General features: G+C 31.1%; 1 protein-coding gene across 8 annotated transcripts in view; it reads right to left on the reverse strand.

Annotated features, from left to right (window-relative positions):
- Positions 1-585: 585 nt before the first annotated feature.
- The window catches only part of LOC134280507 (protein pangolin, isoforms A/H/I/S-like), a 46,365-nt gene continuing 33,148 nt past the window's right edge, over positions 586-13,802 (reverse strand). For 3 of the 8 annotated variants that reach the window (XM_062762917.1, XM_062762920.1, XM_062762921.1), the window contains 7 exons: positions 13,328-13,442; positions 10,962-11,052; positions 8,067-8,264; positions 7,053-7,245; positions 5,880-6,039; positions 5,503-5,596; positions 586-3,990 (listed from right to left, as the gene is read on the reverse strand). In XM_062762917.1, the coding sequence (XP_062618901.1) occupies positions 3,585-3,990; positions 5,503-5,596; positions 5,880-6,039; positions 7,053-7,245; positions 8,067-8,264; positions 10,962-11,052; positions 13,328-13,442 (1,257 nt within the window). In that variant the 3' untranslated portion in view covers positions 586-3,584. Of the gene's footprint in view, positions 3,991-4,871; positions 4,930-5,502; positions 5,597-5,879; positions 6,040-6,822; positions 7,004-7,052; positions 7,246-8,066; positions 8,265-10,961; positions 11,053-13,327; positions 13,443-13,802 lie in introns of all 8 variants that reach the window. The other 5 variants (XM_062762919.1, XM_062762922.1, XM_062762924.1 and 2 more) reach the window with 4 other exon arrangements.

Here is a 13,802-nt window from a genome sequence, read left to right on the forward strand (position 1 = left end):
AAAAGATGGGACTTTCTCATGTCAAGACCTTTCCAAACATACTGCACGTATGGTTTTGACCCCCCATGACCTTGACATCTGACTTACTTTTTTAAGAAAAAGAAACATTGAGAGAAAATAGGTCTTTCAAATAAATGACACCTTTCAGAAAGAAATATTTTTTTTCATTTCATGACCTTGAACTAAATTTGTGATCTACTTCATATCAAAGATGTTATTTTTTAACAGCAACTCCTATTTCAAGAGACAGGACCATAATTATTTCACATGAACATATAAAATGTGAGAAGACCTTTTAGACTGTACTGTAATATTTTACCTCATGACCTTGACTTTGAAGTTTGATGCACTTTTGTTTTCATCATAGCTTTACCTAATTAATAAAATTAAGTCCTTTTTGTTTCATGGTCAGATAAGACGATTAATAAAATATGCCGAAAATAATAGCATCCACATAAACAAGACACAAAAACCAACGGAACTGGCTATACCTCTCTTATGCATCATTTACTGAACTGTTGTAATTTGGTCTTTTCAAATACTCAACTAATATGCCAAATTGTGAAACAGATAACAAAACACAAATTTAATATTAAATTCAGTTTCAATTGAGGTTTATTACAGAAACAAGAAATGCTTTAACATATAAATACACAAATCAAATGTATAAAAAAAGATGTCTTACAAATCATTGAGAGTGACACCTAAGAAATGTCAAGGACACCTCTAAGAGGTCAAGGCTACCTCTGAAGTGAATAAGCAAATGAAATAATAAGCACCAATTCTAGCTGAACAATATCAACTAGTTATACAACTCTGGTTTTATGTGCAACATAAACTGATATACATAATTATAACATTTCACACACATTCTAGAAATTAAAAGAAAACAAAGCTGCTAAAAAATTAACAAAAATTCGGCAGTAAAAAAATGATTTTGGCTTTGCAAGCAAATTTGTTCACTAGGTTTTTTCACACAAAGTGGCAACTTCAGTGGACATCCACTACATATAGCTTATCGTTTGGTTTTGTTTTATAGCTAATTCAGTGTAAGTCTTAGGGACAACATTTTTTGAATGAAATCTTTCACTTATTAAAAGCAAACATTTCAACTAGAGCATATAAAAAGTTTAAAAAAAAAAACATTTTAAATTTGCAATCATTAAAAAAAAACAAGTAAAATTCATTTGTACTCATTTAAATACTATTACATGTAGTTTGTATTAATATCATTGAAATCAGTAATGTACCAAAAAAAATATGAAACATGTTTTTAAAAGTTATCTTCATGAAGAGGCCTTTTTTCAAATTATCTTAATAATCTTCTTTCCAGCTATAAAGGAATAAAAGAAATCTCCAAGTTAAAAAAAAAAGATTTTTTTTTTTACAAGTATATGTATATAAAAGGCAAAAATAATTTTGATGTTAAAATGCTAACATAAGGAAATACACAAATTGCAAAATAAAAGCAAAACTGCCTTGTGCAAATGAAAGATATACACAGCAAATATTTAAAATAGCACTATTCCAATATGGATTTTGATGTCACTTTGTGACAAAAGGAAATAAAACAAAAGGAACTGAAATGTATCAAAAAGCAAACTAAGCTCTGAGAATTTTCTTTAAGTGCCACTCTCAAACCTAGCCCATTAATCTCTCTCAGAAATCCACTTGTACCGAAAATATCCTAACTTTACTCAGTTCATATTAAAAGTCTTTTTTAATCACATTTATAACCAATTTTCACTTACATATGTATACGATTTCTTTGAAATGATTAAAACATTTGACATGACAATGATGTGAAATAAACTTAAGGGTAAATTAAAATGTAACTATGTACCATGTATATTAAATCTGGAAACCAAGTATTGCACTTTTTTAACATATGACATTAGTTTAAATAGATGTATGAATTAAGTTGAAATAACATCCAAGAATAAAAGCTGTGTTCACCTGTTTAAAATGATAAAAGGTTTCAAAAAGTGCTTCAAAACATTAAAAGATTCACAAAAATACAAATAACTCTACAACCAATGTAAAATTAATTTAATCACCTCAGGCTTTCCTAATGATTTTTTTTCTTTTTGTTTTAAAAATGATTTTCTTCATAAATTCTTTGAGAATTAACACAGTTGTTCAATGTGTATATAAACATTTAAAAGATGCAGATTGTGTACAAGTGATTGTGGAATGGTTCACATTTTAGCTTTGCAAATGTGAATTGAATATTGCTGCTCCAATGTGAAATCAGTTTTTCTCAAAATGATAACACCTCCCCAAGTAACTCAGAGTAAATGCATTCATTCTAGAATATAAAATATGTGCATTATTTGTAGATTTATTTAAATAAATAACTGATACTACTTGTGAATGTTCTCGGGATGCACCAAATGAATTCTCCCTGATCAACAGTTCATAGTTGATCACCTCACTCATTAATACATGTAAGTCAAAATTCTCTGTTCCGAGAATAAAAATATTAAGATTTTATACTATAAGGACTAAACAGGTTTTAACATCCTAAACCACTATTGATACATAAAATTCCCAACCTGGCATCTGGCTCAGGTTTGGTTGGAGTATAAATCATCTAATACCTTCCTGTGAATATATAGATTTGTGTCTATAGCTCATTCTCTGTAATTGATATACATGGTAGTATGAAAATATCACAAATTGCATTCTGGACGATTCTAAACAGAAATTAAACATCAGCTTATTTCAAATGCTAGAGATAGAAAATTTTTTAAGTATTAACAAGTACATTTAAGGAAAAACATAGCGTAATTGATCGTGTTGTATATTCTTATGATAATCTATTATCCATTACCAAATTATTATTTAGGTTTTTTAGAAAAATACTAAAAGTATAGAGAGTACATATTTTCCTGCATGAGTGATACACAATTTCGCCTACCTTTGTGTATACTTCGTACTTCTTCAATAACACATACAAATAATGATATAATTGTAATACTACATCATAACAATAATGGGAGATAATTCATACAGACTTCACAACAACTGGACATGTTAAGGCAAGTTCAGTTCTACTCCGGTATACATACAACTGAACTTAATTTGTATCATTTAAAATAGATATATTTATATATAAAAAGAAAAAAAAAAATCTCATGATAGTATGAACATTTGTCTCACATGACCTCACACTTATAAAAGGCATAAACTCTAAATGATAATTCTCACTACTTCACATAATCACAATCACATTCCCTCTAAACTGCAGAGGAAAAGATTTGTTCAGATAGGTCCATTCAAAAATCCTCACAAGGTTTCCATTTTGTGCAAAGGATTATGGTCTGGGAAGTTTGAGCATGTGCACTGAGACTGACAAAAACTTATTCACTTGAAACATGAGGTAAACACTAAATGACATGAGATCAATTGCTTATTATGCCTTGCAGCAACTCGTGGACTCAAGAAAATTCATTAATGATATTTACAAATCTTCTGAAGGGAAAAGAAATAACTTTCATGCTAAATGAATGATGATTTCAAAATAAAAATTTTCTGTTTCATTCACAGAGTAATAAAAAAAATTGATCCCATGGTTTTGTGTATTAAGTGACTGGTATGTTATTGTTCCGATGATGCGATTTCACAGGGGTCGATGTGAGGGTAACATCTAAATCGTCCATTTCCTGACATGCTTCTTCTAACTCCCCAGACCTCTGATGGCCAGCATTATGTAACAGTCCATTCCTGCTTTCGCTCGGCAAATCCAGTCGTCCACCAGCCCTGGCAGCAAGGTTCAATGGAGAGGGTGAGTTGCGACAGAAAGTCTTTGATGGCGAGGAAAATGCATCGTCGCTGGTCACCGAGCGACACATTGGACTTCCTGTCATGGAATCGCTATCGTTAACCGAGTCATCGTTAGCAAAACTGTCACTTAATATGTCATCGCCATCATAAAAATACTCATTCCCATCTTCATCCACTCTGTATCTAATACATTTCTTCTTCCTCCTGAAAAAAACAAAGTCAAAACTTTATTCAATGTTCCAATCTTTAAAGACCATTGGTTTACTTTATATTTATTGACCTTTTAAAGGGGAAAAATTAAAACAATCATAAATTAAAAGAGAATCCAAAATGTATTTATCAATTTTCTCAAACTGTTTGAAATTCAAAGGTAAAAAAATAATTTTTGATGAAGCATTTGGTTCATGCCTGTGAATACAATATGATGAATAAATACTGGCTACATAACATGATTAGGCATACAAAACAGATTCTACTCTTGTTTATGTAACTAATTCTGCTTTAGTTTTTTTTACAGATTGCATAACACTGTTCCATAAAAGCAAACTAATTTGACAAAGCTGATGAAAATGCATTTCTATCTAGAATTGTTTTGTCTGGCAAGTAGCATATTTCTCAGCATGTATCATGCTGCAATGTTTAGCACCAAAGATGTAAATATTTCAAAGCAAATCACTTGATTACTTTTTTCTTGGTTAAATACAAGTAAACATCAAAAGCCAAAAAAAAAAGAAAAAGAAAAAAACATCACAAAAAAATTCAGAATTAAATATTAACAATATCACACATAAAGAAAAAAAATCTTATTAATCTAAGGCATACATGTTTAAAAGATTTTATAAAAGTAATCTATGCATAATGACTGTTCCCTGTTGCTATGGCAACATGCAAATTTTATTAAGCTGATGAGTAGATGCAATGCATGATGGGTAAAATAATCTCCTGAAAAGGATGGAAAATTTAAAGCATTAATTTTAGGCTGCATACAAAAAAATGAAAGAGCATGCATAATAGGCAGCGGTGTTGTGCGTCTAGGCTGCATACTTGTAAAAGCGGCATTCTGATTAACTTGAATATTGTAATACCTCCTGAGGATTTGATGGTTTTACATCAGCTGTTTCGCACGAATTCTCATGCAAAGACCTGAAATGATATAAAACCTACAGGATTTCTGAAGAAAGACCAGAGTAAGGGCGAACGTGTGAGACCAGAGGATGCAAAGTCTAGAGGACAAAGTTATAACATTGGTAGAAATTCTGATATATGATTGAGAAATTTGTGAAGCATCCTAATTCAGAGGATTGAAAAGATGTTAAAAGATTTAAATATGAAGTATATACCATCTGAATAAAAAAATCTCTATTTTAATAGTGAATGTCTATATGACATATACATGTAGAGCACTGAGAGTTGTTGTTAGCATTCCATATAAAATCTACACTTGTAAAATCTAATAATAAGGAAAATCTCATTCCAAAAGGAGATAAGGCTACTTCTATCCCTCTGAAAAACCACATAAACTGAAGTTATGTGTACCTTCATTTTGGAGGGAAAAATTTGCAAAAAATATATTGGACATCAAACTATCCCTCAAAGTACTTGTAAGTTGGGATTATTAATTAACCAGAAAACTTCCTCTCAAAAATCAAGAGAAAGATTTTTCAGTTCATGTTGTGTGAATGTCGACTGAGTCTTCAGCCAGCCAGAGATACATACCGACAGGGCTTGCACCACTGATTCTGTTGATCTACCCCGTACCGAGCTCGACATTTCTTAGGATTACTACAGTCTGCAAGACAATACAGAATACCTATCAATTTAAACAAGTTTCTACTCAGAAACTTGTTTCAGGAAATGGCAAAGTATTCATGCATGCACAGATTAAGAAAAATCGCTCTTGAATTCATTGTTACAATTTTTTTTCAAACTCTAAACATACTTTATGTATCAAAGTTTTGCATGCATGTCTTTAAGCTGTGAGTACAGATATTTACATTTGACATAAAAAATAAAAACAAAAATTTTGCTTGCACTGTTACTGATCTATAAAAGACTTAAAACATAAGGGATGAATTTGGAGAATATAACAATACCCTTGCTAGGGGTACCATCCTTTTTCTTTCTCTTCTTTTTCGTGTGACAAGCATAATTATCCCGGGCACTCCAGCCTGGGTACAGCTGCATATGTAGCTCCTTCTCCTTCCTTGCCATTTCGTAATATTTAGCCTGTTCAGCTCTGTCTAACGCATGCCACTGTAAAACAAGAATCCACTCATTAGCTGTCATATTTGAATTACCTCCCTTTTCACATTCTCTGTTCAACATAAAAATCCAATAACTTTTTTTTAAAGAATTTCAGATCATTCCTGGATGTGACATTTTTATCAACATATTTATTGACATATTTGCTTTTGAAAGACTATGGTGCCCATAAATGTATTGAAATCCAACTCCATTCAAGTGCAGCATATAAACACATGCAAATGCATACAATGACTTTTAAACATTGCTTGCACCATATGGGCCAGCTTTAAAAGCTTTGAAAGGTTTGAAATACTAGGCTGGCAGTGATCTTTTCAATATTTCACAAGATATCAATTTTCTTAGTTTTTCCGGGCACAATACCAGCACGTCATAAATGAAAACTAGAGATACTGTGGCCTTAAATCCATTTTATTTTGCAAAGGTAATATGATCAATCGCATTAACTTTATAAAACATAATGCATGCACACTAGGTGAAACATTATTTCCCATTCCCTCTTACAATTAATCCTTCCTTTTTGATGCAATTTTTACAATACTGCTTAAAAAAGGCAAATCAAACTAACTCTCTGATATTCAGTTTATAAAAATATGATAAATTATTTAATCAGTGTATCCTTTTCAGCTATTATGACTCTTTTTAAATTCAAATCCCTTGATTTCATTTGATACAAGCAGCATGCCATTCCTTTGTCAGGAATGAATTTAAATTTGCTGCATATGCTGCTGAAAAAATTGTGAATTTCTCTAAAAAACTAAAGTTGTTACTTACTCTGCGACCTAATATTTGGTTAATAGCTGCCGATTCTTTTAACGTGCATTCGGACACGACTTTGCCCCGCATTTCTTTCATGAAGAGCATGAAAGCATTTAAAGGTTTCTTTACATAATTTTTCTTTTTTTCCTCTGGTAGGTTCTCAGAGAGTTTACCAGCGTCACCATTTAGTGAATTTCTGCAAGAAAAAAAATTCGGCAGATATTTTAACAGTCCCTTTTACTTACTCGTCGCCCTAAAATTTGGTTAATGGCTGCTGATTCTTTAAGCGTGCATTCAGCCACCACTTGTGCCCTCATCTCTTTCATAAAGAGCATGAAGGCATTGAGTGGTTTCTTTATGTGGTTTTTCTTTTTATCTTCTGGGGGATGATGACCAGAGTTTGGGCCACCCCCACCATACTGATCTAAGGTACTGTTTCTACAATGTATAAAAGTTGGACTTCAAAATCCTCCCACGTTTCATACAATTTTTGTCTCTCAATGGACTCACTTAAATAAACTGATTGATTGACTCATTTTTGTTATAGACAATTTCACAAATTCGATGAAATATCCAATTCATAAATTGCTTTTCGATTGATTTTTTTCTTTTTTAGAATTTACTGTAATTTGCATTTGCCAGGAACAGGTAAGTAAAGTCTTTCAATGAAAAAATCTTTCATGCATATTTCATTTTTTCAACATTAAAGCTATGCCATTTTTCTGGAAAATAATAAAAATTCAATCCAATTTATAAAAGATATTCATGACCTTTTTTCTAACACATCGTTATGAGAGGATCAGAAGAAATTCATTGAAGTCATCTATATAAAAGTTAATACAATGTGCCTTTCAATTAATTTGAAATCAACAAAAGACGATACTGATCAATCTCTCTAAGACTGCAACCAAATTTTATTAATTAGGGCTTAAAATCAACATGCATGCATTGAACAAATCTTCATAATACAACTCTAAAAAGTTTCATGAATAAGTATTATACAGTATTTTCCCCGAGCATTTCTCTTCTTATTTCCAAGTTCCTTAAGCAAACATTTTTAGAGCTGGAATAAACATGTACCCTCCCAAACAACAAATTGTAAGATATAGAACATTCATAAAATGATATGATAAACTTACTAAACTTACAACTCACCATGTACAAATTGACTTTGATAAAAAATATTTCATTTTTAGGAGTCTTACATTTGTATAGTAGAGATAACTGTATTAAAACCAGTGTGTGTTCAGATCTCTCACCTGTCTTGGTTATGAGGGTTTGGTTCTTGCTTGGTTCCTGGGGAAACCATAGATGGGTGGGGCATCCCCGGGTGAAGGCCAGGGGGAGGGAACAGACCGGGATGTCCAAATCGTGAGAGAGAGGAGGTGTTGACTAATGAGGGTGGGTAAGGCCCAGAGAAGGCACCTGAGGAAATAGGGTAGCCAGAGTGTCCTCTCCTGAAAATTTATAAAACTCAAATTACAAATCCTTCAAAATTTAAATAAATTCATAAACGCCTACTGCAAAATTCTCTACATGTATCATATTCTGTGCACTTAATCTTCCTTAAAAATAAACTGTTTTGAAATTTAGAAGAATTCATGCTCACTCCCAAATTATTTGTTTGGAAATTTAGAGGAATTCATGGTTTTTAAAAAAAATTTATTTATTAAATCATTTTTCTTTACTACTGATTTGTTAAAATGTTCTTGGATTGCAACTACCGCTTTCTGTTATCCTAAAAAAATCCTCTCTTCTTATTTTTGAAAAATATTTTATCCCAGTTCTGTGTGCAAAAAAATAAGTAGAAATAAAATTCCTAATAATAACTGCATAAAAAAGAACACATCATTAAAGCAATAGAAATCTTCAAGTAATGATATCCTTATATACGGAAATTGAATATGTAATACAATTCAAATGAAGAAACACATTCCTTTTTATACAGGAAATACTTATTAAGGGATTTTGTTTTAAGGGGAAAAAGTCAAAGAGAAGTGTTGGTCTGTCACATATGAAGTACTTGTACTTATATTATTGATCCTCGATCATCACACAAAATCCTGGAGAAAGATGAGAAAAAAATAATTTATAAGGAGAAAATCTCCTTGGGAAAAACCTACTTGAGAGTGAAAATGTTTTTCCTCTTAAAATCAGCAGGAAAATCTTCCCCCTTTTTTTTCTATATTGCAGGACAGAAGTGTCATTTATTAAATATCAAATCCCTACATTAACAAATATAAAATGCAAATATTGATTAAGATCCCCAATGAATGGGTATGCACCCAAGAAGTAGTGAAATTCATAATTCTCTGAACAATTTCAAATTACTCCTCAATACTATATAAAGATTAGAGGCTTGTCATAAAAAGTTGGAAGAGATTTGATGCATTCACATGCCATGGGCTATTCAATACTATCATAAAAGAAAATATATTTTGCCATTAGATGTCAAGTCCCATGTTACCTAGAGCAAATGAACTTCCATTCAAAGCTTAGTTTGTAATTACTGAACATGTACTAAAAAGTATCTCCCCTACTTCATAGCATTTTTTGCATATTGTATATAAACTCAAACATTGAAGAATAAATGATGCCATTTAAAGAATATTCCCATAAGATTTGTGAAAATGATTTATTCTGTGTTTTTAAAAAAAATCTTTGATTCAAAAGATGATTTTAAAGACCTAGCTTTTTAGATGATGAACATTTCTGATTATTTCTTGTAGGAATAAAACCAGAATTTTAATTAGCAAATGATATTTTTGATTCTAGTAAAATTTTAATTCTTATTAATAAAACATTTAATTTTCTCAAGAGTGAGGAACCTGCTAAGGCCTATATGTATTTTATTTATACCTGAATTTCAATTATGTCTATATTTGGCAAAATACATTAAAATCTGCAAATACCACCAATTAAATGCCACAAAATTGTTATATTTGAATTCTCCTATGGAATCAAGAGCCATTTTATCTCTATTGTCTCTGGTTTATGTAAATTTCACACCTTTATAAAAAAAATTATCCTTTAGGTTCAAAACTTACACAATGTAAGTATAGATATACATCAAAACTGTCTTTTTTCAAGATGTCATTTTCATCTCCCCATTCTTCAAGGCAGGAAACATAAATAAAGAATATAACAGCCATCCTTTCCACATCATTATACCCTTCTTAATATTCCTAGGTCTGCGAGCCTTAGACGACAAGATGGCAGGTACATTGACAATTACTGGTTAATGTAGTGTAATAATCGGAACCGTATCACCTATTTTTTTCAACTGACCCCATGGTACGTGGTAATGAGCTTCTTTTCTTTGCCTGTTTATAAATGCACTGGATAGGAAAATGATCCCTGCGTCTTCAAGCCTACATTGAAGTCTGAGTGTGGGCTTATAGACCAAAAAAAAAATAAAACTCGAGAAAAACCTTGTAAAAAGACTCCTTGGGTAGGTCTCATCTATTTAAAATGTCTATCAATCACAAAGTATAATGCATATTTTACCTTTCAATACAAATTAAATTATTTCACAACAGTATTAAAGTTAGAAATGTCTCGATTCTTACCGCCCCAGTAAAACAGATGGCAAGCACAAGAGAAAGACTTATTTTACAATCTACTTCTGAAATAGGTTAATTGTTTTATTAGTTATTCTATGACCAATATCAGATAGTGTGCACAAACAAAAAAGTTCACTAGATCTTTTGAGATGATTGGCCATCCTAGTGGGGTACTTAATACTGTAAAGATCGAGTTATGTGTCAAGATTCTCAACTTCTTTGTAGTCCTTATAATTAGATATTGACAAGCTTCACCCTGCAATTGCTCATAGGCCATGTTCAGTGAGGTTCTTTTCCTTCTACATATTTAGCAAATCCTCTCTTTTCAATTTTTTTAAAAAATATATTCCGTCTTTCATTTTATTATAATATAAGTGTTTTAAAAATCATTCTGATCAAACATTTACCATGATATTTTGGGGGGAAAGTCTTTATAAACAAAAAAAAAAAAAAAAAAATGTTGCCTTGCTTTGTTACGTTATGCACATGCAAACTCACCCTCACACATTGGTGTAATACTATATCCCCTCCCACTTCATTGCAAGGGCCGGGGAATAAACACTGCATTTTGCTCAACACTGTAATACCTACCATTGAACTTGTGAGAGGTCTGGCCCATAGAGACTAGGAGGGGGAAACTGGCCTGGGGCAGGGTAGGCATACATGGGATGTCGTGGTAAACCTGAAAAAAATATTGTCATTTTAATTAAAATTTTATTTATCTCTAATCATAAGTTTTTCATTTTAATATTTGGTCATACATGAATTATTCCACACAGAAAAAAATTAAAATGGCTACTTCATATGGTTTCAGCCAAAATATTGGTTAAGGAAAAAAATTGTTTATTTTGTCTGCCAAACCCCTGCACAAGAGGCTTATTTTTTCTTTTGTTCTATCTCAACTGTTGCATATATATATACTTGCCCTGTCCAATGAATGTAATAAGGTCAATAGCAAGCACTTCATGCAACAATGTATTGCCCTTAAACTACTTGTCTGCACACTTGAGGCCATTGAACATTTCTAGTTATATTTTATTACTTTTTCTTACTTTTTTGCACATTGAACTTCCTGTAGCATTAAACGATCAATAAAAATTAAGTAATATTTTTGTGGTTTTCAGTATTTTGCATCCTTCTTCTTATATAATTGTGTGAATCATTTTATGAATGCAACAGTCTTAAATCCTATATAAAATGATCTAAAATATATACATTTTTCCCCTGACCTTGCCTTTTAGCAGTACAAGTTAAAAGAAATATTTTTTCACTTCAAAACAGATAAATAGTAACTAATCTAAATCATAAATCATATAAAACTTAATTTTCTATGCAAATTGTTATATATTTTCCTTCCTTTCCAAAAACATAACAATATTAGGAAACAATTTTGCCTTACAGTAAGACAATCGGAGATTTAAAATGATATTCAGTGACTGTAAAAATAGCCAAAATAAAAAAAATATTTTCACAGTAATTAGCCAAACCCTAACACTGGTAAATTTTGCCTAGCCTCTGTCTGTGGCCCAGTGTTTCTGGTTATCGTTTTTTTATGAATAATTGATTTAGCATGATTTTAAGCAAATAAAATTACATTAAATGCAATAATTTTCCCTACAATCATTAAGACCTGTTTGTTGGACCAACATAAGGCAACTAGACCAGTCAATAGAAGAGTATTATAGCCTTGCAATCAAAATGGCAGATTTATGGTTTCTGAATTGTCACAGATGTAAATATCATATTTTTTTTTGTCCTGACAGCATTATAAAACTGAATGCAGAGATGCAGGCATACAGTCATTTTAATCTGAATTTTTTTAGCAAAAAAAGGCACCATTGAAAAGTGATTTATTGTCCTACTTTTAATTACAAGCGGTAAAATTCATAATATTATAGGATCTTTCTTTTCAAGCAAATGACTGAAATTTCAGGAGATGCCGAATCTGACACTTATCCCCTATCTTAATATGTTTGTAATTGAAAAACGGAACAGATTTCAATTTATAAAGGTTGGTTGCTAGCTTTAGAGAGAAAGGTTCTTTGATTTTTTTTAATACGCTTTCATATTTTCTCTTTTTTCCGTTAAATTAATTACCAGATAAAAATGTGCAACTGAAAATACAGCAGGTTGCATAGGAATAATTTATGAATGAAACATTTCTGGGTGCATATTCAATAACGAAAGAAAATTACAGGTACATAGCCCAAAAGCAATAAAGTATAAGTTGCTGTTGCATATATTTTTTTTCTTCTTGTTTTTAATGAAAGCCATGTTAACTACTTATAACCTGCATAACAAAAATACTAAGCATAGGACAATAACTCACAAATATTTATTTTTTTTTTTTTTTAAATTTATTTTTGAATGCAATGTAATTTAATTGATTTTATATATATTCAACAATAATAACCAGATAGATTGGTGGCATTTATTTTGATGCCTTGTCTTTATTTATATTTTCCTTTTTTTTTTTTTTTGACAGGGGTACGTGCCCCAGTGGGGGGGGGGGGGGGGGAGATCCTTGTGTTTCTTTGTTTTTGTTATTTTTTTAATTTTAAAAAGTATGAATTTTTTTGTGCATGGTTTCTTTTTTTAAGAATAAAGGAGCAGGGATGTCTGTACGCAGGGTTATTTTCACTTCATGTTATTTTAGTCCTTTCACACTTGCAAATAATTTTTCGCAGGTTTTAATTAGCCCAGTCAAGGTTTTATTTAAGAAATTATACTGCATTCTTTAAATTCGCACCATTCTAAATTTGCCCAAATGATGGTAAGGCGAAAGGGGCGAAAATAAAACGGGGGCAAAAATTTCCCTTTATATAGTATCTATTTTTACTGCATTTTTGATTCCATCGTTTAGAAATGTTTGTTAACCTATTGTATAAAATTAAATGTTTTTTTTTTAATATCCCTCCTTTGTGAGGTTCTGTGTTTTGGTCATGTCATGAACCTACCTGATTTGGGGTCTATATGTACAGGTGGTATACCCATGTGTGCTGGTGGGGGTGTGGCAAAGTGTTCATTGTTGTACATCATCAACCCTGCCAAGGGGGGCTGAAACTTGTTTCCCTGAAAAAATATAGATGTATTAATTTTTTTAAAATCAAAAAAAACTCAAAAAATGAAAACTGTGGTGATAAAAAATATATCTCGATTTAATGTACACAAACACAACTGCCAAGCAAAGGAGAATGTTATTCCCTTTTTTCGCAATTCAATAATTTCATTATTTTTTGTATAATATATACCAGTAATATATTTAAAAATAATAGCACTTAAACATTATTTAAATTTCCATGTAAAAGTAAAAATGTCCATTCAAAATGAAAAACACTACCATATGATAAGATTAAAACTTCCCTCCTCAAAGTATAATATTGTCAGAAAAAAATCATGTAAAAATTCCAATTTGAAATATGATACTAGTAA

Source organism: Saccostrea cucullata, unplaced genomic scaffold (genome assembly GCF_032062105.1).
Source record: "Saccostrea cucullata isolate Sc308-1 unplaced genomic scaffold, CSIRO_AGI_Scuc_v1 ctg673, whole genome shotgun sequence".
Classification (NCBI taxonomy): Eukaryota; Metazoa; Mollusca; class Bivalvia; order Ostreida; family Ostreidae; genus Saccostrea; species Saccostrea cuccullata.